The sequence below is a fragment of the Pteropus alecto genome, unplaced genomic scaffold, assembly GCF_000325575.1.
Source record: "Pteropus alecto unplaced genomic scaffold, ASM32557v1 scaffold3, whole genome shotgun sequence".
Taxonomy (NCBI): Eukaryota; Metazoa; Chordata; class Mammalia; order Chiroptera; family Pteropodidae; genus Pteropus; species Pteropus alecto.
In genome coordinates, this window is record NW_006442484.1 from 15,943,633 (window position 1) to 15,970,292 (window position 26,660).

Consider the following 26,660-nt stretch of genomic DNA (forward strand, 5'->3'; position numbering starts at 1 on the left):
CAAAACTTTAGCTAATGACCCATCAATGAGGAAACAAAAATGGAGTTTCTAAATGCAGGAATATTGTTAGGAATCTAGAGGAAGCATGTTGACAGCAAAGTTGAATCAAGTTACAGGCTGGCTTATAATCCATTAAACATGATTATCAATTAATCAGAGCTGTGAAAAATGATTCTGCATTATCATTATTCAAAGTTGGGACCACAGCTAAAAAGTCTATCAAAGTCATTCAGTAAAGTCATATTCTAGAATATTTGAGAAAAAGGTCTCTCAAAGTAGGAGCCATAGTTTTTTCTCAGATAAAATTATCTAATATAATTTAAGCATTTATTTCCATGTGCTTCTGTCAGTATTTGTAAGCTGCCTGATAGTGGGAACCAAAGTAAGTTCTACTTTGTCTTCTACAGCCCGAGTGACACCTAGCCTCACTCCATTGTACAGGAAGATATTATTTTGTTCCTTGAATAAACTCTAATTTTAAAAAGTCATTTTGAAAAAAAGGGGGTTAATATTTACACTATTTTGTTGGTTTTCCTAGCAATCATCAATTTCAGGAAAAATGGAGACAAAGTAATCAAGTTGTTTTTATCAGCAAATTGTAGTGAAAATAAACAAGAGTTTTCTAGCTTTTGAGCCCCTGTAGCAAGCATTTTCTGAGTATTTTGTGCCCCTCTCCAACATGAAAATACTTTTTTTCAAACTGAATTGAATTTCACAGTTACTCTGGGAGTTGCTTCCATTTTCCTAGGATATAATTCCATGCACAAAAGAGTGAAAACAAAAACTTTAAGTTTTAATATTCTAAGAGCTTTTAAATATAATAATGTGAGTGACTTTTAACAAAACAGCAGATATGAAATTAACATAATAATGTCTCTTGTTGGAATAGGGAAAAGCAGGAAGAAAGAGAAATGCCAGGATGCTGACCTGTACCCGCTAGTGGAAACAGAAGTATGTCCTTGTGATGTATTTATATCTCAACCTTATGGAAATTGGTCAGACTGCATTCTTCCTGAAGGCAGAAGGGAACCTCAGCGAGGATCGTGGATACAAGGAGACAGCAAAGAATGTGGAGAAGGCGTACGCTTTCGAGCAGTAGCCTGTTCTGATAAAAATGGAAGACCTGTTGACCCCTCCTACTGCAGCAGCTCTGGTAAGGAGATGGATGGAGCAGTAACAAATGTGACACTGACCTATAGCCCAAGAGGTTTCTCCAAGGTCTAGAATTAGTAGCTTTGTTATTTAATAATTGCTTCAGTTCTACTTTGTCAATAACACACTGCCTCTAGTAAAATACAGGCATATGAAATGCACATATTCAGTGTCTCATTGCCTATCTGGAATGCGAGTTTGGTTCCTTGACTCACCTCATTCTGTGCTTCACCTTTGATCACCCGTTTGTTGGCAGCGCAGTTACTCTGCTTCAGTGAGAAAGCCAAAGCCCAATACAAATGAATATATTTTGTGGTGTTTATTGGTGCTCTGATCATATATAAAGAAGGATCAGGCCTTGAATCTCTTCTAAGGCAGTTTACAAAATACCAAGGTAAAAGATAATTTAAATGTTTTACTATACAATATATAAGTGGAACCAGATTAATAGAATATAACGGTATAAGAAGAAAATAGGCAATCTGGGAGAGTTTGGTGAGATATCAGGTAGAAGACTGTCTCTTTTCTTTGCCCCCCTTTTCTTTGAAACTTGGGAGAATTTGAGATGCAGGTGAATAGAGAAAAGAATGAAAATTAAATATAGTTGAGGTAAATGTGATGGAATAGGCTGAGACTAATGATGACAATGGAGTTCGAATTTCCTGCTCTATTTTTTTTACTATGTTTTTTAAAAAAACTAAAATTAGGAATTTTATAGAGGGTATGAAAAGAGAGAATTTGTGTTTGAATGGAAAACTCTGGAGAAAGTTATCAATTTTCATCTCTGTCATCAAAGTCTTATATTCTAATAAGTTTTCTCAATAATACCAGAAATGGCAAATTAAATTTATTTCTAACATTCAAGTCAGGTAAATGATAGTTTGTTTTTATTGCCAATGTATTAGCTTGTCTTCATTTAAGATGCACCTGTGTCATTATAGGAATGCAATTTAAAGTTTCATGGTTTTTTAAATTGGTGCCATGATGCTCTGGTTCCCAGGTTTGTATATAGCATTGTTTTGAGTGATTTGACTTTCAGAAACACTTAACACATCACATGCAAGTAATGGACCCATTTTATGGAAACAAAGCTGGTTGACTCTAATCTTTGTTTTTCCATGCATATACATATATATTTTAAATTTCTGAAATATATTTGACATATAACATTGTGTAAATTTAAGCTGGTTGACTCTAATCTTCGTTAACATGCTAATTTTACACATTTTTATACTGTAATCATTGCCAAAGTAGTGATAATTAGTATCTCTATCATACTATATACTTATCATTTCCTTTTAGTGGTCAGAATAATTAAGTTCTAATCTTTTGGCAAGTTTGATTATTACACAATATTGTTGGCTATATTCACTATACTGTGCTTAGATCTCTAGGACTGACTTACTGCTTGTTGCAAGTTTTTACTCTTAAACAACTCCTATCCTATTCCTCTACCCCTCCCATCCCCTGGTAACCACCGCTTTACTCTCTGTTTCTATGAGTTTGGCTTTTTTATATTCCACATATAACGGGTATCATACAGCATTTATCTTTTCCTGTCTGACTTATTTGTCCTCAAGATTTATGCATGTTGTCACAAATTACAGGATGTCTTACTCATAGCTGAATAATATTCCACTGTGTCTGTATACCGCATCTTTATCAATTCATGTGATGGGCACCTTGATTGTTTCTATATCTTGACCGTGCTGCAATAAACATGGGCGTATATATACTTCTTCCATATCCTGTTCTCATTTTCTTTGGATATATACTCAGAAGTAGAATTGCTAGATCAAATGATGGTTCAACTTCTAATATTTTGAGGAGCTTTCATATTATTTTCCATAATGGCTGAACAAATTGATATTCCCACCAACAGTATACAATGGATCCCTTTCTCTCATATCCTCACCAATACTTTATTTCTTCTTGATGATAGCCATTCTGACAGGTGCAAGGTGATATCTCATGGTGGTTTTGATTTGCATTTTCCTGATGGTGAGTAATGTTGGGCATCTTTTTATGTACCTGTTGGCCATTTGGATTTTTTGTGGGGAGGAAGTCTATTTAGTGCCTCTGCCTATTGTTTAAATTGATTTTTTGTCATTATTGAGGTCTATGCATTCTTTATATATTCTGGATATTCTTATCCAATATTTGGTTTGCAAAATTTTTCTATCTGTAGGCTGGCTTTTCATTTTTTTAGTTGTATCTTTTGCTGTGCAGAGCTTTTAAATTTAATGTAGTACCGTTTTTTGTTGTTGTTGTTTTTGAATTTATTGTTTGCGCTTTTAGTGTCACATTTTAAAAAATCATTGCTAAGACCAATGTCAAGGGGCTTCTTCCCTACATTTTCTTATAGGAGTTTTATAGTATAAAGTCTTAGGTTTAAATCTCTAATCCATTTTGAGTTAATTTTGAGAGCGGTGTAAGATAGGGGTCCAATTTCATTGTTCTGCATGTGTTTATCTAGTTTTCTCAACATCATTTATTGCAGATACTATCATTTTCTATGGGATGTTTCCAGCTTCCTTGTTGAATATTTGTTGACCAAATATATGAGGGTTCAGTTCTGAGCTCTGTAATCTGTCAGTTGGTCAATGTGTCTCTCTTTTTTTTTTACTAATACTATACTGTTTTAATTACTATAGCTTTGTAGTATTGTTTGAAATCAGGAAGTATGATACCTTCAGCTTTGTCCTTTCTCAGGACTGCTTTGACTATTCAGGCTCTTTCTGTTTCCACAAAAATTTTAGAACTTTTTTCTGTTGCTCTGAAGAATGCCTTTAGAATTTTGATAGGGATTGTGTTGAATCTATGAGTGGCTTTGGGTAGTGTGAACAATTTAATAATAATTATTATTTCAGTCCATGAACAGAGATGTTCTTCCATTCATTTGTATGATTTTTATTTTTCATTCTATTAATGTGATATATTTTTTATTTATGTTGAACTGTCCTTGTATCCCAGGTATAAATCCTACTTGTCATGGTTTTTATACAGATAAAGTATAATCTTTCTAATGTGTCCAATTCAGTTTGCTAATATTTTGTTGAGATTTTTGTATCTTATTTATAAGTGATACTGGTTTACAGTTTTCTTGTAGTGGTTTTGGTATCAGGATAGTGCTGACCTTGTAGAATGATTTTGGAAGTGTTCTCTCATCTTCAAACTTTTTGGAAGAGTTTAAGAAGGGTTGGCTCTCTACCTCCTCTACTGGAGAGATAGCCACATCTTCAAAGCCTATAGTCCATTGCCTTGTCACTATGGGAAAATCCACCTTGATAACTTCCTCTCTCTCCTCTGTGTCCAAACTCCTCTCTATCCCACTCCAGTGAGATTCTGGACTCTCTCTCCCCTTAGGCAAGCTGGATTTTCAAAAATTCTCTTGCTCATGGATATCTGCCCAGTTTTGTACTCTGCAGGTTTTCTTTCCTGATTACAGCTAGTGGGAGTGGGCCAGTTTGCTGATTCCCATGTATTTTCAGCCTCCACTGAGATCCCTTTGTTTATTTTCAGATGCACAGATGGACTAAAAATTTCCAGGTTTCTCAGTATAATGTGTAGAGGCACTTTTGTTTGGTAATGGTAGTCTAATTAGTTGCTATATAAAGGTAAGAGAAAAGAGGAATGTCTTATGCCACCATGATGCTGTTGTCACATCCACATTGGTTTACTTATTCACATTTGATTAAAAAAACAAAAAACAAAAAACACCTGTATATTGAACACCTGCTATGTATATAAAATGTCTGGTCTTCTTTTATGATTTGGATATACAGTTATGAAGAAATCAGGGAGTTGTGCAGTTTACTGTCTAGTGGAGGATGGAAACAAAAGGAATTTCAGATCTTGATTTGCACTTAGAATGCTCAATAGAAAAATCTTTAGATATGCTTTAAGGAAGTCTTTGGTGAAGGGACATAAATTTGAAATATAAGGATTGAGGAGAAGGCTGGCAGCCATGTGAAAAGTACATACAGGATAATTTTAGTCAGTGGGACAAGCACGTCCAGAGGATGTAAGGCAGGAAAGCAGTTCTGGCAAAAACAAAGGAAGCCTGTGGTTGAATGTAGGGAGTAAAGAGAGAGTTATGTGAAATGCAGTTCAAGTAGGCATTGTCTTGTGGGACAAAGCAAAGGAGTCTAGATAATTTAAGTGCAATCATCAGATGGGATGTGTGTGTTTAAATAGCTTTTTGGGTAGAATACCTATGTGTAATGAATGCAGATCCATAGACAAGTCAGATGTGCACTACGTGGTGAGACAAACTCTATAGAATACATGGTTCTATTTTGCCCTTGATATACAGTTTGGGATTAGAGAAAATGAAATTACATTGCTACAAGTGGATGAGCAATGTTTTTGAAAGAATAGAAACAGAAAAATAATTTTCCAAGTGATCCAGTGATAACTGTGTGAATTAACTTTTATCCATCAAATTATAAAGTAAAAATACAATCTGTTTTATGCCTGATTCCAGATAAAACATGATTGATTTTGAAGGCAATTAATTATCTTCATTAATATTTCATCCCCCAAATAATCTAGCATTTGTAGCTTAACTCTATTATGTTGTTATACATAAAGAGGTATAGATAGTAGACAAAGCTAAATAAATAAGGTCTTTGTGACTTAAAATGTGACTCATTTCACATATTCACAGTCACTGGAAATATGTACATTTAATCTTAATACATTTAGAAAGTTTATATTTTCTGTGTATGATTTGAATTTGAAATTATCGAAAGATTGGTGTAACTATTACATGTGGACAGGTTTATGCTGGCCAGGCTGAGAGAGCATGCTCAGGGATTGAAAGTTACATCTTTATTAACTGAGGTAGTCAAAAGAACATTTTGTAAAGTGTCCTGGAAAAAATATGTGGGTCTCAAAGACAGGACAAAGCTTTTTTAACATATTGCCAGCTGTCCTCATAAGTCCATCACACAGAAGGGACTGAATAATTATATCCCACCCTCTCTTGCAGGAAAAAGTAGAAAAGTTTTAGTCATCTGCAGTTTTTGCCAGATGACTTTTGTTTCCTGAATCCTCTACACCTTTGTTTCTTGAGACATTGGAAAAATCTTCAAATCGTCACTTGAGGAAACCTGATTTTCTAGTTGACTCCTAGTAACCTTTCTGGACTTGCATTAGAAATGTTACCTCCTCTGGGAAATGACAGGTAGTCTTACTAGTCAGCCCTCCCTCAACCTTTAGAACCCATTAGAATCTGAGCATATCTGTGTTATGTTCCTTATCAAAATACAGGCTCTCAGTCCCAGTGCTTCTCATATTTTACTTACCTCTTTTATTGCCAGCCCATTTTTCCACGAAGAGGGTGTGTGTTCCTAAGGAAGGGGCTGTATCTACTTCATTCTATCATGAAAAACATCTAACAAAGTCTTAGCTTATCATACATACTCAATAATTTATATCAAAATACAGAATATAAATCTGCACTTGTGTAAAAAAAATTTTAATGTACATATATGTATTAGTGCTCTGTGGCTGCTGTAACAAAACCGCAAACTTGGTGGCTTAAACATTTTATTTTATCACAGTTCTAAAGGTCAGAAGTCCAAAGTCAGTTTCACTGGGTCAAAATAAAAGTGTAGTCAGGGCCATGCTCCCTTCAATAACTCTAGGGAATAATCTTTTTCCTGGCCTTTTCCACTTTCTAGAGCTGCATTTCTTGGCCCATGACCTCTTCCTGTTTCTTCAAAGCCAGTGTATAGCATCCCGCTTCAGTGTCTCCTGGCCGCCTCCTGTGTCAAATCTTCCTCTGCTTCCTTCTTCTAAGAACACTTATGGATACCCAGTTTGTGCTGATAACTCAGAGCAATCTTCCCATCTCAATATCTTTAACTTAATTACAACTACGAAGTCTCTTTTGAGACATATGGTAACATTCAGACATTAGACCCTGGATATCTTTGGGGGCTATTCAACCTACCACAGTGTGTTAAGCTTGTTATATTTTTGAGCTAAACTTTTTAAAGATGTGCAAATGAAAAAATTTAAAACTTCTCTCAAGTGTTAGAAGCATTCACAAAGTGTTATTTCTTTTTTAGCAGTATCTACACAGCGGGGATTTATGTGAATGATTAGTATTATAATCCAGAAAACTATTAGGCAAATGTCATTGGCTAAAATATTGTAATGAAGACAGCAAATACTGCTTTTAGTTATTTCCTTAAACAACAATATACGGAATCATTATTGTTTGCTTATTTGTTTGTGCAGAGTATATAGGGTATACCCTTGTCTCCAGGTCTTTTAATAGCTTTATCTTTATTTCTTATGTTCTGTTTCCTAATTTTGACCAATTTAATGATTACCAAAAACAAAGCCCAAGTGATAAGATCTTATTTGAAGAGAGCATTCTGCTACTGAAAATGGTTGAGGAACTCAGTCTAAGAACTCACCTAATGAAGGGGGATACATTAGAACAGTGGTTCATTTATGTATTCATTTATTCTTTTAACAAACATAAATGTATCATCTGGTTCCATCAGCATCTTTCCTATATAATAGTATAGAAAGATAAATAAATATTCATTGGAAATATTCATATTCTAGTGAAGGACTGTTTTTAGATACTTTCGAAAATGGGATCACTTCACCTCTATGAGTTATCTACACTTTAGTTTTTTAAATTACAGTGAGATAAAAATTTCAGGACATCAACCAGTCAAATAGTTTCATATACCTGTATTTCTTATTCAGAATTATGTCCAGATATAGAGTCAGGGTTTCTCTGTTAGTGATTGGAGATGGAAAATGACAGGAGGCACGACTAGGGCCTTATAGCCCAATATCTATGGATTTGATTCAGACACCTTCCAGAAAAGGTAGTGTGTGGTGTTACCCTTTTCAAGGAAGAAATTAAGAGCCCATGATTAAATCCTTTCTTTTTATTTAATTGAAATAAAAAGTGGCATGACTTAAATTAGAAAGTAAATAGAACTTCTAAACAAATGTTTTTTAATTAAGGAATCAATGTTAATACTCTTTTTTTCCTTTGATGCAAGCAAGTAGATATTTTATAAAGTGCAAAATAACTCTTTGCTTAAAAAAATTGCTTTAAAGAATGTTTATAACTAAAACTAATGTTGATTGTCAACTGTAATTGATAAAAATAAATTTTAAAAAGTTTAATCTCCTAAGATTAGGAATAAAACAAAAATGTCTACTTTTGACTTCTATTCATTCTGATGGAGATTCTAGACAAGGCAATTAGACAGATAAAGAAATAAAAAGTATCTAGATTAAAAAGGAAAAAGTGAAATATATCTATTGACAGATAATATGATCTTGTAAATAGGAAATCCTAAAGAATTCTCCTATAAAGTGATTCGAGCTAATAAAAGAATTCATCAAATTTGTAGGTTACAATATCAATATGCCATAAATTATATTTCAAAGCTGGAAAAAATAAAAGATCAATATACCAAAACAGTTGCAGTTCTATACAGTAGCAAGGAACAATCAGAAAATAAAATTAAGAAAACAATTTCATTTATAATGGCAAAAAAAGAAAAAATAATAAATTTAACAAAAGAAATAAATATGTACCCTAAAACTTTAAAACACTATTGAAAGAAATTAAAGAAGACCTAAATAAATGGAAAAATGTACCATGCGCATGGACCAAAAGACTTAATATTGTTAAAATGCCAATATTCCTCAAATTACAGATTTAACACAATTTCTGTCAAAATCTCAGCTGACTTTTTTAATGACATCAACAAACCGACCTGAAATTCATATGGAAATACAAGACATCAAGAATAATTGAACAATCTCAAAAGAATAAAGTTGGAGGACTCACACTTCCTAATTCAAAACTTACTACAAGGCTATAGTTATCAAGACTGTTATACTGACATATGGATAGATGTAGATAAAGGGAACAGAATTGGAAGTCTATGAATAAACCCTTACATTTATGCTCAACTGATTTTTAAGTGTGTGAAGACTATTCAATGGAGAAAGAATAGTCTCTTCAACAAATGATACTGGAACAACCGACTATCCACATGCAAATGAGTGAAGCTTGACCCCTTCCTCCTTACACCATATACAAAAATTAAAATGGATGGTGGGCCTAAATGTAATAGTTAAACTTTAAAATTCTTGAAACAGCAGTAAATCTTTGTGATTTAAGCTGGGCAAAGTCATTTTAACTGAAAAACCAAAAGTATAAGGAACAAAAGAAAATATACATAAGCTGGACTTGTCAAAATTAAAAACTTATGTGCTGCAAAGGACATCAATAAGACTGTATAAAGATAACCCATAAGTGGGAAAATATTTGCAAATGATATATCTGAAAAGATGCTTGTATATATAAAGTCATACATTAACAAAAGACAACCTAGTTGAAAAATGATCACAGGGTATAAGTATATATTTTCCCAAAGAAGATATACAAATACCTAATAAGCACACACAAAAAGGTTCAACATTCTTAGTCATTAGGGAAACACAAATAAAACCATAATGAAATATAACTTTATACCCACTAGGATGACTATAATGAAAAAAGAATAAGTGTGAGGATGTGAAGAAATCAGAATCCTCATACATGGCTGGTGGGAATGTATACTGATGCAGCTGCTTTAGAAAAACTTTCTGAAAAAGATAAAAAGTTACTATATGACCCGAAAGAAATGAAATATATATACCCAAGAGAAATTAAAATTCATATTTACATAAAACATACGCAAATATTTAGCAGCATTACTCTTGAAAGCTGAAAAGTGGGAACACCCCATATTTTTTTCAACTTATAAATGGATAAATATAGCATATCATATAATGTCTGCAGATGTTTAGAGGTCAGAGCTACACCTTTGTAATTCCACTTTAGGATAATACTCAATCTTTTCTCTCTGGTGACATATTTAGTTAATAATGTTTACCTAGAACATACTCATCAGAAGGGAATATTTCCCAGGGCTACCTAAAGATAAATCTGCTTGAAGATAGGTGAAACCCAGGAACCTCAGTCCTGTATCTCTCCCTGTATCTCTCTCACTGATTCTTTAGTTCCCAAACTGTTAGGACATTGCTGCTTTAGAAAGTAGAGTTTGTTAACCCAGGCTGTTAAAATATTCCATGTTTATTTTAGAAAGATAATTCTGGCTTCAGGGTTGAGCTTGTACTAGATAAAAGAAAAATTAAAGCTAGAGAAACCAACCAGAAGATAGTGGCAGTGGCCCCTGTGGAAGTAAAGGCAGAGGCCATGGAATGGAGACAGGAAGAATTGGCCATGATGAATGATAATACTATCAAAAGCAAGGTAGGTACATGCTTGAGAGGAAAATGGAGACCTCAGTTTTGGACCATTTGAGGACTGAGCAAAACAGTTACTAGAGATCTAAAACAATTTTTTAAAAATAATATTTGAAGTCAAGAGAATTTTCTATAATGAGAGATTTGGAATATAGATTTTAGAATAGCTTACAGATGGTGAGGTAAGTGGTATGAATGTTGACTTTGAAGAGATGACCTCGGAACTCTTAAGAAATGTATTTGAGATGGTAGAGGAATCATTTACCTTGTGCTTAAAACCTCTTCATTGACTAGAATCTTATTACTACAAGTCAGCTGGACAACTCTAATATTGGAAAGATCTTTATTCCTAAGTCTAAATTATATGGTGGCAGAAGGAAATTTAACTTTGGGTGGTGAACACGCAATGCGATATATATATATATATATATATATGAAGTACTGTACACTTGAAACTTATACGATTTTATTAACCAATGTCACCCCAATAAATTAAAAAAAAAAAACTTTAAATGTAGCTTCTATCCATTGGTTCCAAATTAACTTTATTTCAACAAGCATTTATTTAAAATTAAAAAAAAAATAACAGCTATTTAGGAAGCACTGATTTAGGCTGAAGCCCAAATAGTGTTCTGATTAGGAAACAAAGGCAAGGGAAGGGGCACAATTACATCAAAAGAAGTAAGGCATTTCTGTTGGTGCAGATAAGCTAACATAGTGACACTAATGTAAGAATATTTTTAATTTTCAGTCTGGTAACCATCAGTTTGGCGGTCCTAATATTGCCTTTCTTTTTATCCTTGTAAGCAGTTCTTTGGAAACAGGTTGCTTTAAACCCAGTCCAAAGGTTATTTTACCCTTTTTTAACATTCTAAAAGTTTGAGGTTATTATAAGACATGCAAGGCACTTCCTCTGGTATGGCAGCTCTGGCTCCATTTTGAAGTGCCTCTATATATATGCATGTGGGTGGGTGAATGGATGGATGGATAGATGTGTATGACAAATTTAAAACAAACCTAAAATATTATCTACATGAGAGCATTCAAAAATCTGAAAATATATGTAATGCTCCTACATTTATAAATTTATAAATGTTTTATTTTCTAGGCTAAATATCCAGAGGTTTTATACTCTGACTTACATGTGATTTCTAGCCCCTTTCTTATTGAGCTCTTTTTCTCCAATATGTTTCCATTTGTCATTAAGCATTTAAATGATAGTAAAGGGAACATGATGTCCCACTGTCATTTTCAACCACACATTTCATGTACCATATGCTGCAGTCATATTGGATTTCCTCCCACCATTCCCCACGTACCTTCTGTCTTTGCATGTCTCCATTCCTTTGCTTATGTTCTTCTCTCGGTGTCTTTTTTTTTTTTTTAATGAAATGCTACTCATCTTTTTGAGCCCTAAAGCAAGTCAGTTGCTTCAAAGAACATTTTCTCCAACTTCTCCATCAGACTGGTTATATATTCTCACAGAAGTATAGTCATACTTTTATATAGAATGTGACTTATATTTGAGTTTATCTCTTTATATGTCTTTTTTCTCTTTCAAATTTAGCCTTCAATTCTTAGCTTACTTATTAATTCAAGACATATTTATTAAATGCCTACATACCAAGTGCTATGATACACCCTGATTATATAGTGTCAGGCAAAACATATGTGATCCTTGCATTCGTGGAGCTTGGAGCTTCCAGTGTAGTAGTTGAGATAGATATTAAGAAAATATATACACAGAATATACAATATTGTATAAATTGTCCTAAGTACTATGCCAAAAAGGATCAGGGTACTGTGAAGAAATAACATGGGGCAAGGGGAATCATTTAAATTGGGGCGTCAGAGTAAATCAGAGTAGGTCATTATAGGGATCTAAAAAATGAAGGATGAGTAGAGGTATACTAGAGAAGAAACACACTTTCAGCCAGAGTAGATATTTAAATAATGTCTCTTGAATAAATAGTAGTACAATATACCCAATACTGTATTCTTCCACTTTCTTTGGGCCATTTTAATAGTACTTTTATGCAGGTTTGGTTTGGTTTTGTAAACTATCTCAAATACTTGGAAGATAAAATTTACATTAAAATCAAAATGCGTAATTATTGTGACTATTAATGCATTTTCAGTTTGTAATTAAAAAAAAAAAAATCCTGAAGTCTGTTTTTTAGCCTCCACTGTAAAGTTTTCCATCTCCCATTCTTGCTATAGATGTTCCTTTTGGGTACCATATTGCAGAACTGTGCTTTTTCCTATATTATCTTTCATATAATAATGAGTTGCAGCTCATTATTCTAGCTTTTTAAGCACTCTAAATCTTGATTCTGACACCCAACATATTAGCTATATTTCTCAGCTTTGAATCATCCCAAAAGTTGATAAGCATGCCATCTGTGTCTTTAAGTTGTTAATCAAAATATTGAACAAAAAAGACCAAGCATCCCCCACCTCTCGATATTCAGCTGCAGGGAGACATCTCTCACTGATCCATTAATCAACTTTGGATAACTACAGAAATCCATCTAGCTTCCTATAATTGTTTATGAGGGTTTGAAGAGAGAATTTTTGTCAGATTACTTCTACTCATAACATCCTCTTCTTTCTTCTCTACTGGTCTAGTAAGTCCATAAAAAATTTTTTTTAAAATAAACTTTTTCTGGAGTGATCTCAATAAGCCCATTTTGATACCCATTGCCCACTTCTTTATCAAAATATTCACAAGCTATTTAATAGTATGTTCATGGATTTTTGTTGTTGTTGTTCAGAATTGGGCATGTTCATAATTTTGTGATAACCTACTACAGTTTTATCCCCTCTGGCTAGGCCCAGCCCTCCTGGGCAAAGGTAATGTCTCGGTGGCTTGAAACCCAGCCCCAGTTACACAGCACCCAAGGAGAATGAGTCCTTTAACAGCTGATAGTTGCTTTCAGGTTGTGATGCTTTACTGTAGTTAAGCATGACAATGTGGGAATGTAACTGCAGAATACATTTCTTATGCTCATTTGACTTGAGTCTTTTCTTTTCTGTGTTTATTTTCTGTATCCTGTATATTGGTCTACAGATAATAGTGGTTACAATTATTATTCTTCAATTTCTATTCTATTACTTTTTCCTTACAGAGACTTGGTCCTCCTCTGCTCTTGATTCTAGTCTCAGTTTTATATTTTTTTTCTGTTCATTTGTCCTCCCTCTCCTTCAAGTTTGGCTTAAAGCCCTACAGTTCATGTCATCTGCAAAACATATATATTTTTTGTTTCTCTTCTCAGAACTTAATTGTTTGCCTAGAGGTCCATTATCTTTCATAGCCTAAAAAACTTAATTGTATTCTTCATTACTATCTATACTGCAAACACTTTACTTTCAATCCCCTTCTTTTCTTTCTCAAATGCTTCTTCTAGGGGGTGGGGTGGGGGTGACTATTAATACCACCTATATCTCGTAAAGTCCTTTATCTTCATATCTAAGACTATTAAGTACCAGGATCTACTTTCCAGATTTTTCATCAGTTATATTCATCCTTACTTATATCATCAATATCAACAACAATCAGTTCATTTGATAAGTTTTGATAGGTTTTTCCTGGATATTGGGGCATGCTTGGGGAAGGAAAGGAGTAAGATATTAGCTTTTTGAGTATATGCTATGTGTTAGGCACTCTGCCAGGGGTTTGCTTATGTTATTTTATAAGAATATTTAATAAGAATACAATATTAAGACCCACATAACTCAGTCTTAAAATGTTATCACATTCGAAGAAATTAAAATGTTTTAAATCTTTTCAAATTCTTGATTTCTTACAAAGAGTTTGAAAGATGGATCGCCATGCCAGAAATCTTAAATATGCTGTTTTTCCCATTGCAGTTTCACCAAATACCCACTGCAGAGCTTTGAGCAGGAGAGAAATAACGACAGTCATTTGGAAGGTTGTCATAATAGTTTTCTGTGTCCTTATGTTTTATGTCTCAAGTTGAAATCAAGTGCTTTATTATGTATGCCCTTGGGAAGTTTTCTCTAGGGAGTGCCCAATCAAACATATGCATTATTAATCTATTTTTAATTTCAAAGAATGAGGACAAACTGAAATAACATCAGATATTGCAGCCCATTGCTGAGTACATGGAGAGCTAAGGAAGGAAAGAGAACCTCCTTTGTCTCAGGAGGAAACATACCATGGGTCCTGGTTCTGCCTCCTTTCCCGTCCCCGCCCACCCTCGCCCCACCCAATATGATTCTGTTGTTCTCGTGACTGTCTTTTGGTATCCTGAGTTTTGCTTGGCAGCCTAGCCTTCTACTCCACCCATTCACCCCATCTCTATGGTTTTCTCTGTGTCTGACATAACTGCATGCTCCCATCTTCAGTCTCTCTGCACATTCTTCTTTTATTTTTAATTCAATTTAATAATTTCCCCTTTCACTCTGTATCCTCAATCCTATTAACTTCCCTCATATTTAATTTATAACATTCCAATCTTCTCTGCATCTATTTAAAGTATATATACTCCTGATATATAAATATAAATATATAATTATTTTGCTTATGGTGTGTATACACACACATACACACACATATCCATCTTTTTAGCTTTTATTGGAGTATAATTGACAAAAGTTTATGTACATTTAAGACGTATAATTTGATTTTTTGATATACACTGTAAAATGATCACCACAATCAAGCTAGTTAACATATCTATCACCTCACATAGTTATCATTTTGTGTGTATATGGTAAGAACAATTAAGATCTACTTTCCTAGCAATTTTAGGTATATAATATAGTATTTTTATTTTATTTTATTTATTGTAACAGTGAGGCATATATATATTTAAACTGCGTATTCACCTCTCATAGTTAGATTTCTTCTGTCACCACATATTTGACCCCCTTTATCCCATCTACCTCCCCTCTCCCCCTAGCTCCTACCCTCTGGTAATCACTAGTCTATAGTCCATGTCCATGACTCTGTTTATTTGTCCTGTTCATTTGTTGCTTTTAGGTTTATTTCCCACATATAAGTGATATCATGTGATTTTCAACTTTTTCTGTGTCCTTATGTTTTATGTCTCAAGTTGAAATCAAGTGCTTTATCATGTATGCCATTGGGAAGTTTTCTCTGTGGAGTGCCCAATCAAACATATGCATTATTAAGCTATTTTTGATTTCAAAGAAAGAGGACAAACTGAAATAACCTCAGACATCACAGCTATAGCTTCAACATCCTAAGCCTGTGTCCTTATGTTTTATGTCTCAAGTTGAAATCAAGCCGATGACAATTATAAACAGATCCCAATAAAGCTAAGATGGTTCTGCAGAGCATGAAGACAAAGGAAGCTGTCTTCAATGCTTCTGGAATTAAAACTCCACTTTGTGAAATTGTTACATGTTGAGCATTGTGAAGTTACAGAATTTTATGTACTCTTTATGTAATGGAGAGATATAGAAGCAACAGATTATAGAAGTCCCTGTAGGTCATTTCAAAGAACTTGGGCTTTAAAATAGCAGCATAGGGAACACAGAAGGAGGAACATGATTGGTTAAGGTGGTGGGTATAAGGAGTTTAATGTTGTCTTTTTTTAAAAGCTCTTTTGACCTCATTCCTATCTCTAGTGGCCTTCAAGCTCCATTTGTTCAATATTTTATATATGTCTCTTTAATTAGCATGAAACTATTAATTGCCATATACCAAAAGCTAATCATGACCTGCTCCATGTGTTTGATCAAGAAATAGATAACTCACAGCAGTGCTCTACCCATCCTTGCGTGCCACGCAAATTCTCAAGAAAGCATAATTCTTGAGAAGACTCAAGATGTTGGATTTCCTCTTCTAGGGGGTTTTTCCATCTGGAACTATCTTCCTCCCTCCCAGTCCCACTTCATACACTGAAGATGATTTTATACCTTTTTTTTTTTTTTTTGAGAATAATAATAGCAGCAATGACTACCTCTTTGTTCTAAACCCTCTAAACTACAGAGAAATTCTTTGAAATAGGTGTTAATAATTACCTCCATTTTTCCGAAAAAAATATTGAGGCTTGGAGATGTTCAATGACAGGCACAGAATGATTCCACTTACAATGTTTCCCAGTTGACTTTAATTTAGGTCTGTCTTATTTCTAAGTACATGCCGTTATCTGCCATGGTACCATTCTTCTGTAATAGAAACAGCTTTCTTAATGAGTAGCTGCTGTGTGGTCAGCACTGCTGAGGGCTCTCATTTGATCCTCATGATAATCTTATGCAGTGGATACTATCATTATCCCTATTTTATAAACCAGAGTGTACAAAACAAACATTTTCTATAAAGATCCTAATAGTATATATTTCAACTTTGCGGGTCATACTGTCTTTATCACAACTAGTCACCTCTGCTCTTGCAGTGTAAAAACCACCATAGACAATGCTTAAACATGTGTGGCTTTGTTCCAACAAAACTATTTACAAAAACTAGCAGAGTTTGAATTTGACCTGCAGGTCGCAGTTTGCCAATCTTTGTTATAGATGATGAAATTGAAGCTTAGAGGATTTAGGGAGCTCTTGTTAAAGTGAGATATAGGCCTAGGTCAGCTTGATATCAAAGGCCAGGTTCTCATCCATATGTTATATTGTCTTATCATACTCTTCATTTCTCTCTTTATGGGTTGAATTATGTCCCCCCAAAAGATATGTTTAAGTATTGACCTCCAGTACCCGTGAATGTGACCTTATTTGCAGACTGGGTCTTTGCAGATATAATAAATTTAAGAAACTTTAGATGAGATTATCCTGGATATAGGGTGAGTTCTCAATCCAAAGACAAGTATCTTTATAAGAAAGGAAGGGAAGATTTGAGATACAGAGGGACATGTAAAGAGAAGATGGAAATTGGAGGTATGCTGCCACAAGTCAAGAAATGCCAGGAGCCACCAGAAACTGGAAGGGTAAGGAAGTATTTTCTCATATAGACTTTGGAGGGTGCACATTCCTACCAGCATCTTAATTTCAGACTTCTGGCCTCTAGAACTGTGAAAGAATAAATGTTTGTTGTTTGAAGTCACCATGATATTGGCAGTTTGTTATGACAACCCTAGGAAACCATTAATTCTCTTTTTTTCTCTCTCATAGGTATTTCTTATTGGTCTTGAGACTTTCTCCTAATTTAAAAGATCCTCTCTTGTTGTGAATTAAAATTATCCATATCCACTATTCCTTGACACTATTAGTGTAATTAGAGAATTGCTGACTTCCAGTTTTCTTAGAGGAAAATAAATATCTCACCCTCCTCCTGCAACTTCTTTAGCTTCTTCAGCAGGTATATCATTAAATGCCCTTAAATAAAATCATAAGATATCTGTTTGGCTATAGCAGGCAAAAGAAGCCTAAATGTAAGTCTCTGGATTAGCTGATGCACAATCCATTGGGAAACAAATTTATTGGTAAGTGAAACAAATTCACTATTGCCAGCATGCAGTATAAATCAAGGCTGGGAGTCATATTTAATTTTACACCTTGGCAATATTCCAAAGGTTTTTAAAGTAACTTGCAAGGAGTTAATGTACTGTGAATTCATTCCAGTACATTGATTTCTGCATTAGCTCAGTGAAAGATGTAGTTCTTTGGCAAATGCAAACTTTTGGAGGTAAATTTTCTTCGTCATGTAACCTATAATTTAGAATTTATAATAACAGCTTGTTTCATTGTTCATGAATACAAATCATTGTCTAGATGACTCAATATTTCCAGCAAATAAAAAAATGGAGTTTCATCTCTAAAGTCAGTTCCGTGCAGCCATATCACTTTATGAGTTTTGTTCTGTGCTACAGAATTTGGAGGAGGTTGGCTCTGAATGCAGAATGCCTTCATCCACCTTATTCTAGGTAGCTAAGCTGTTCTAGGTATTTCTAATGTCTCATTGCCACCTTTAGGAATTATGTTTAAATGCCGATGTTAGTAATATGCAGGGCACCGATGGCTGTAGAACTCAATCTACCTAATGAAGCTTAATCTTTGAGAACTCTCTTTTGCATGGCACTCTTCCAAGTGGAAGTTTCCAGCTAGACTCCTCATAGATCCTTTCATTTGATGAGTAGGGTGAGCCCTGATGGTGGGTCTCTGTATCTCCCACCTTTCTCTGCAATATAAGCAGCCCCCCATCTGTTTCTTTATTAGAGTTACGAGTTACATTTTTGCATTGCTTTAATTGGGGTAGATGTCCTTACTTTAGAAATTTAGACTGTTACTCTAAGGAATGGTAGAGGACTGCAAATAAATATTTCATCTGAAGAGGCACTGCTACACGATTGTCACCAGGCGGGAATGAGGACTCCGGTGTTCCCAGATCCTCCACATTTTCAAGAGAAGCCAGAAAACTTTATTTTTGTGTAAAACTCCCAATATTGAACTCTTGGGCTCAACATAAATATATAAATAAGCAAGAAAATAAATTAGCAGGTAGACAATAAATACATCTAATACGATAGCCCAGCATAAATGTCTGGATTCAAGTCAGAGCTTCCTTTAGTACCTCGGAGACAAAGCAAAAAGGATAGAGACACTTTTATTCTAAGCTCATGTATTTCTGAATCCTGTGGGATACTTAGAAGCCTCTATCTGCTCATAAACTGGCCTGTTGCTGATTGTTAGAATTAGTTATATTAAACCTGTCTCGATAGTTGGGAAATGAAGTTGCTATTTAGAGAGCTGGTTCACTGGTCATCTTGCAGGTAGTCATTTCCTTTTAGATAGTGTATTAGCCATGTGTACATGTCAGAGCTAATTAATTATGAGTAATATTCTATCATGTTTCATTATATTGTTCTCTAACAATGTATATGTAAATGCAATATATATAAATGTATAAATGTAATATTTATGTGTATATATACTACATATTGTGTGTATATATGTACATAAAATACTTATCACAATTAGTGGTCTTTAAACCTAAAGCCTAGCCATTTGTCACTTAACTTCTAAATTATCCAATTATCTCTTAAGAAGGTGACCTGCTCTCATGCCATCTTTTTTTCAACCCAATAGAACACCAAAATTAATATTATAATTCTTAATCAACTTCCTGAGCCCTCCAGCATGACGTCCCATGAGGCACCACCTGACCTAGCTGATTTTATACTTCTTCCCAACCTCAGATTCTTTTATAGAAGATTTCTCCTTTGACTTGTGAACATTTTGGATTCATTCTTATCTTCTTAATTTGTTGTATCTCTCCTGCCCAGATTACCATTTACATATCCTCTTTTATCCCAAAATTTGCCATGCTTCTGAAATATTTTGTTAGAGTATGATATTTTAGAATTGTGATTTGAGGACATTAATATGTCAGCTTATCTGACATGGAATGATTTGGAACAGATTGGAGACCTGGAGTCCAGTTAAAGGGGCTATTAAAATAGTCCAAGCGAGAGATAATGAGTGTCTGTCCTTGGCTGGTGGCAGCAGACTGGGAAAAACAGAGATGGACTCAAACAACATTTGATTCACTGATCCAATACAGAATCTCTCATTTTGTCAAAGTTATCCTAGCCTTTAATTTACATAGAAATGATCTGGAATGAGCAATGGCACCCAGATTTGGAAATTATTACCCTATAATTTTTCTGCTAAAGCATCTTTACAGAATTATATTCTCTATTAATCACTAGTAGTAAAAACAGGATAAGGAAAAAACATTTTTTACCTTGCTATATAGCTTTTAGTAGTGGTAAGATATTAGTATGTCATTTATATTGTATATTAAAACTTCCACAAACTTCTACTTATATTCTTGTCCTTACAGTATTAAAGAAAGAAAATGGACATGTATTGTTACATTTTTATTTCTACATGAGGAAATGAATTATTGAGATTTAATATTTTATTTCAGACTACATAAGGTTAGACCTTGATTTATCATCTATATTGCTTGCCCTTTTTAAAATAATAAATTATAAATTTTCCTGAAATATATATCCATAGGCTCAACTTTTGCAAAGTCACATTGTCATTTAATGGTGCTGCCATTCAGACTGTACTAACTGCTGATACAGCTTAATCTTATTTTCGCAGAACATTATATACAGATTCTCAAATATTCCATGGGTTTTTTTATTTTATCTTCTGAAGATACACTTTGCTATGCCATTGTTGATCCATTAGGATGAGATCAGTTATGGTATAGGATCAAATGAAACAGCTTCAGAATCTTTGGTCGAATGCCACTAAGATCACCCACTATCCACGTCCATCTTTTATCAAAATTGGTTTGGCTGGTAGCTCTGCTCAACTCCAAGACCCTGGCTGATGGAGCAGCTAGTTATCTAGACCATTTCCAATGGCACAGGAAAAGAAAGAATGTGGCACATTATACTAGTAATCTTAAAGCTTTCACCTAGAAGTCACACACTAACATGCTCACATCTCATTGGCTAAAGCAAAATATTAGATCACACCTAACTTCAAAAAGCAAGGAAATGCAATGATATTATGTGTCCAGAAGCAAAACCTAAAATATTTGGGAAATAGCACTGACAAATACAAGACATTCACTGAGATCAGCTTTCAGAACTTTTAAAGGAAATGTAGAGAATTTTTCATGTAATTTGAGATTTGAGAATGTTCGGCAAGGAGATATAATGAGAGGACTTCATACAGGCTCCTGCGGCCAGAGTTCTAAGAATTACTCAGTAATAGCTTGTCAACAATGTATGTATCTTTGTAGTGTTTCAAATGCCAGCTTTATTATGTGGTTAAAGCATTTAGTCACTTTAATTTTAATAGCACTTATTTGTAGTAATGATAGAAACTGTTTTAGTACATACAGTCCTAATTGAACAGTTCAGATTATTCTGTGTCTGGTATTCCATTTGTCTCCAATATCTTCAGTGTGTTCTAAGAGAAAAATATCTCTTTTGTCTGCCTGGAGAAATTTGGCGCAAGGTTGTTAATGCTGAAACTCTGGATGTATGAACAACTAGAGATACCATCTTGACTAAATTGCCCAGACAATTCAATTTAAAAGATCTGTCCTTTAAATGATGTGGTTGACTGATTAAATACACTGGTACATTTAGTTATAACAAGTGAACTAGGTTGAGCAATTAGTCTAAACCCTGTGTCTATCACAAATTATGCCAATAAATATTTTCACATGAATTACTTAGAAAATTGAAGCCGGAATCCATTTATATTACCTCAAATTATCATATAATTTGTATATGTTATTTGTATCATATAAGTAGTTAATTATGTACCATTTTTTTTTCTCACTTATAAGACTGCTCTTGTCACAAAATATGATTTTATTTAAGGGCAGTGTGATTTTCTACTTTGTCACTCCAGCAGTAAAATGAACATTCTGAGGCCATAATAATGACCTTTTTCTACTTGATAATGAGCTTCATAACTCTGTCAAGTCTGGGTTTGAGTTCCCTGTTTGTAACCAGTCTATAAAATTAAGCTTTTGGCCTAGATGATCTTGAATTTACCTCTAAAATAAAATATACCAGTAAATTACAATCTTGATTAAGAAAACTAGTTTATACTTAGATGATTTTTTTTTTCTGGAAAAAAATGCAAAAAAAATTAATAAATAATTATGCTGTGGAATAGTTGAGTTTTAAGGAATCCAGGAAAACATTTTTTCGTCAATGTGATTGAATTTCGTGTGACTTCTAAATCAGCTGTATTTCAGATATCTGATTAGGTTGTGGGTCCAAATAAGATACCTTGTTGTTTGCAATATCATAACCATCATTTCATAATGTTTAACATTAAGGAGTCTATGCTGATGGGTTTTTATATATGTAGTAAAGATATTTTTCTACTACTAAAGAGTATTTTTTAAAAACTTCCTTTTAATAACTCAAAATTTTAAAAAGAGATACTAACAATTTAGGGGCTTTCTAATTCTCCCCTCTCAGGACCCACAGAAGTCTAAACGAAGTTGGAAGCACCTTTGAAAGAACGTAACTACTATTATGAGCGGTATTCCCAGGCCAAAACATATATTCATCAAAGCAAGCTGATAACCTTACTGAATTTGATCTACATTTTCACACACTAGTGGATTGAGATTTTAAATAAATGTCTAATACTGTCAGTCTTCCCTTGAGAACGATATGGCAAAATATCAATCTAATTTCTCAAATTGTCTTTTTTGCAACAATGTCAAAAAATCTGTCCCCGTTTTTTTCCCTACCTCTCCTAAACAAATTTATACTTCATTCTGATTTAAGTCATCAGATGCTTTTTTAGTATGGTGCATTAGTAGGTAAATAGTTGTACCAAAATGTATAAATTAAAACAGTAAATCTGTAAATATTGAGATATGAAGACATATCGTTTTAGCTCACAAGATTCTCCCAATCTTCACTTTGCAATGCGGAAGAGATGATCAGCATTTTCTTTATCTTTTCTCTGTCTTATTTTTGGTACTGTGTTTTCATTATTTTTGCAAAGTATCAATAAATATAACATGCACTGTCTAGTAGAATATTTGCTGCTACTTTACATAGTAGGAAGATATAAGTAAATGAATCCAGGTTATTTTTCTCAGGCTTAATATCTTCAATATTTCCTTTTGTATTCTCCAAAATAATATCATATATAGAGAAAAAAATGTGTAAGTACTTGAATGATGGAGGAGAATAAATTCATAGCAGGTAGTATCTTGGAAAGTAGTTTTATCAGTAAGACTGCCTTATTCATAGAATTGTGTTTTTTACCTACATTCATTACACCAACCTAAAGAACAATATTTGAGAGTAGCAATATAGATGGAAAAGTCATGACAGGTCTATGGGCTTCAGCCCAAAAGGGTATAAGTCATTAAATAAATTTCTCCAGTTATAACATAGAAATACTATTAATAGATCTTATTAAGTACATCTTTATCCATAATAACAGCAGATATTTTTTGAGTACTGACTATGTGCAATGTATATGATTTATAAAATTTCAATGCTGGGTGCATGCTCTTTTGATAATTCTATATTGACTACTTCATACCTAACTTCATATGCATACAGATAACTAAAAGAGAACATGAAAACATCCACAGGCTAAGTAATACGATGGTCTAAGTAATGTATTCTGCATATAAATTGTAGTATAAAATAATTTTAAAGAAAAACTGCTTCTTTCATAACAATTGGATGTAGATATATGAATGTTGCCAGAGAAGCTATTCTGTGATATATTTTATGTAAATGAGTTTTTAAAACATTAGTGAAGTTTCCATAGTTAGGAATTAGAATTCTCGTATGGCAGATTAACCTTGTAGGTAGTCATATTTGATCATATTCTCTTGCCAAAAATTGTAAGAATTAAGTATGTGGGTAAAACTAATTCTTTCGATTATGAGATAGGCATAAGAATATGTAATTATTAATGATTCTCACCATAGGCTTCTTTTGGGGTATGCTCTAGCTTGAATATAACTTTTCGGAAAAATAAATGTCACTGTTGCTTAATCCTGTTGAATTTCAAAACTATTTTATACTCATTAAATGTATTACCTTGACTTTCATAGAGATCTTCTGGGTTTATGACTTGTCAGTAGGAATAAAAAAAAAAAGTGTACTAGAGGCTAATTAAAATCTTTCAATAATCAAGTATAAATGAAAATAGTTTAAAATCTCATTGAATTAAAAGGACCTCTAATTTAAAATTTACTTTAATATGGGATCTATATAGGCATTCAAATATTTATTTATTTTTAGTTAGAATAGCAGATGTTTATTTCATTATTAATACTTGAGAAATCTTTGAGGGTTAATAAAACAGTTCTTTAAAAGAAAAAACTTGTTTTGTAATCAGAAAGATATTACGTGATTACCTGGCAGTGACAATTTCAATCAACATAGAAAATATAAACATATGACCCCATTCCTGTTCTAATTTTTGAAGTGAATTTTTTTTTATGGATATTTATGAGGGTTTTTTTGTTATTTATATGAAGTCAACTGGAATTTCATAGTTGAAGTATGCATGTCCTGAGAGTTGATTCCACTTTTCCACTTAATTACGAGTACTGCTTTTTTCATTTAGTAGCAAATGGAATCATTTCGTGACTCAGTTTCTCTATAAAATTAAGTAATGCCTGTGACCTCCATTTAATCCTATGTTTAGCTTTATTATGTACTTAATACTGAAATGGTGATCCAAGCTCCTTAGAAAGGACTGCAGAATTACAATTATATTAAACAATCAAGAATTAGTTTTCTCACAACCTCAAATGCAGCAATTTTTTTCAAGCCCAGAAAAATCCTTCCTGATCATTCTTAGATGTTCGATGTACTCCCTCTTTTCAGTGAGTATTATTTAGAGAATGTAAAGTTATTCTAGTTCTAATATTAATCTAGAAAAATATAACTATACAATTATATTTAATATATAATAAATATATGTGTATATACAAACAGAGAGATAAAGAGAAAGAGAAAGAAAATGCAGTCAAAGAAACAAGGTCCTGAAAAGGTTCAGAGAGCTATCAAGTGGTGAAAATGTGCCTTATATAGAAAAGGGAATGCAATTCCTATTGCAATATGAAGAGAGAAGAAAAATGATGGACATGTGTATGTGTGTGTGTATACACACACACATACACACACACACACACATATGTATACATACACGCACACACACACATATGAATTCGAAGGAGTTTTTATTTCTATTTTTTTCTGGGACAGAAGAGGTGTTTTTAACAATTCAACAACAGGTGAAAAAGGTTTAAAAAAGGTGTAATGCAAAATGAGAGTGAGAAGAAAATGCAAAGAATCAGTAAGCAGTACGAGAACCTGGTTGAAGATAGAGACTACACAGTGTGGTCACCAGTGTAGTAATAGCATTTTCCACATCTCTGCCTCATAGTCCAGTGTTAAGCACAGAGTAGGAAAACAGTTGACTGATCTAGGTCCAGATTGGCAAGGAAGAAGAACAATGGGGCCAAGTGGTCAATTATATTGGCAAGAGAGTGGTCGAAGTAATGAACCAGGAAGGCTAAATGTGTTAAAGAGTAGAGTTTTTGCATGAAGAAAGGCATAAATATTATGGGATGCAGTAGTCTGTGTGGACAGATTTCAAGATAGAGGAAAGGGCAGGAGGAAAACAAATTTGGAACATGGTTCTCAGTCTTGACTGCATATTGGAATCCCCTGGGGATCTATGGAAAAGACTGATGTCCAGATCTCATCTTCTGGGATTCTGATCAAATTGATCTGTGGTATATCTGGGTCAATGGGAATATATTTTACAGCCAAGTTGAAAACCATTATTTAGAGCCTCCTGTAAAGAATCTATAATTTTTGCAAAATAGTTGGCACTTTATTTTCAAAGCAATGGAGAATCAGAAAAAGTTTGAAAAGTAGCTTAAGCCATGACTCATTTTTTTATCTTTCTTTTGTAGATTATTTTTTAAATTTATTGTTCAGTTATAGTTGATATACCTTCAGAAGGGTAACTTTTCCTCCGCATGACTGATATTAAGAGAATGATTAGGAAAAAGGGGGACTAGTGAAGAGAATATTTGAATATTCCAGGACAGAAACAGTAACATCTTGAACCAGGGACTGACAAAAGAATTGTAGAGTAGGGGATATATTTGTGATGTTTTAACAAAAGAACTTATTACATCTATTAATTTATGTGTAAATAATGGCAGAAGGTCTAAGATGACTGTAGGATTTTTATTTTGGATAATCTGTTAGTTTTCAGTTGCTGCATAACAAATTACCACAGACTTAGCTCAAACATTTGTTAATTTAGTTTCCATAGGCCAGGAGTACAGGCATTACTTCTCTAGATTTTCTAAGAGTCTCACTGGGCTACAGTCAATGTGTGGGCCAAGACTAAGGTCTCAGCAGAGGCTTGACTAGAGAAAGCTTCTCTTCCAAGCTCCCTTGGAATTATCAGCAGAATTCATCTCCATGCACCTACCTGTAGGGCTGAGGTTCCTGTTTTCTTGCTGATTGACAGCCAGAGGCTGCCATCAGTTCCTAGAAGCTGTTCTCAGTTCCCTGCTCTATTGCCACTCTATAGATATTTCATAACATCGCTATTTGCTTCAAGGCCAGCAGGAGAATCTTTCCCCACTCTAAGGGCTCAGTCACTGTTTTATGCGTTTTCGTTTGTCAGGCCAACTCAAGATAATCTCCCTTTTGGTAAACTCAAAATCAGCTAATTTGGCATGTTATTTATATCTGTTAATTCCATTCCCCTTT

General features: G+C 33.8%; 1 protein-coding gene across 1 annotated transcript in view; it reads left to right on the forward strand.

Annotated features, from left to right (window-relative positions):
- THSD7B (thrombospondin type 1 domain containing 7B) overlaps nt 1–26,660 on the forward strand; it is a 745,753-nt gene that overhangs the window by 516,801 nt on the left and 202,292 nt on the right. Inside the window, exon 14 of the mRNA XM_015596500.1 lies at nt 890–1,153. Coding sequence (XP_015451986.1) covers nt 890–1,153 — 264 coding nt within the window. The remainder of the gene's footprint in view (nt 1–889; nt 1,154–26,660) is intronic.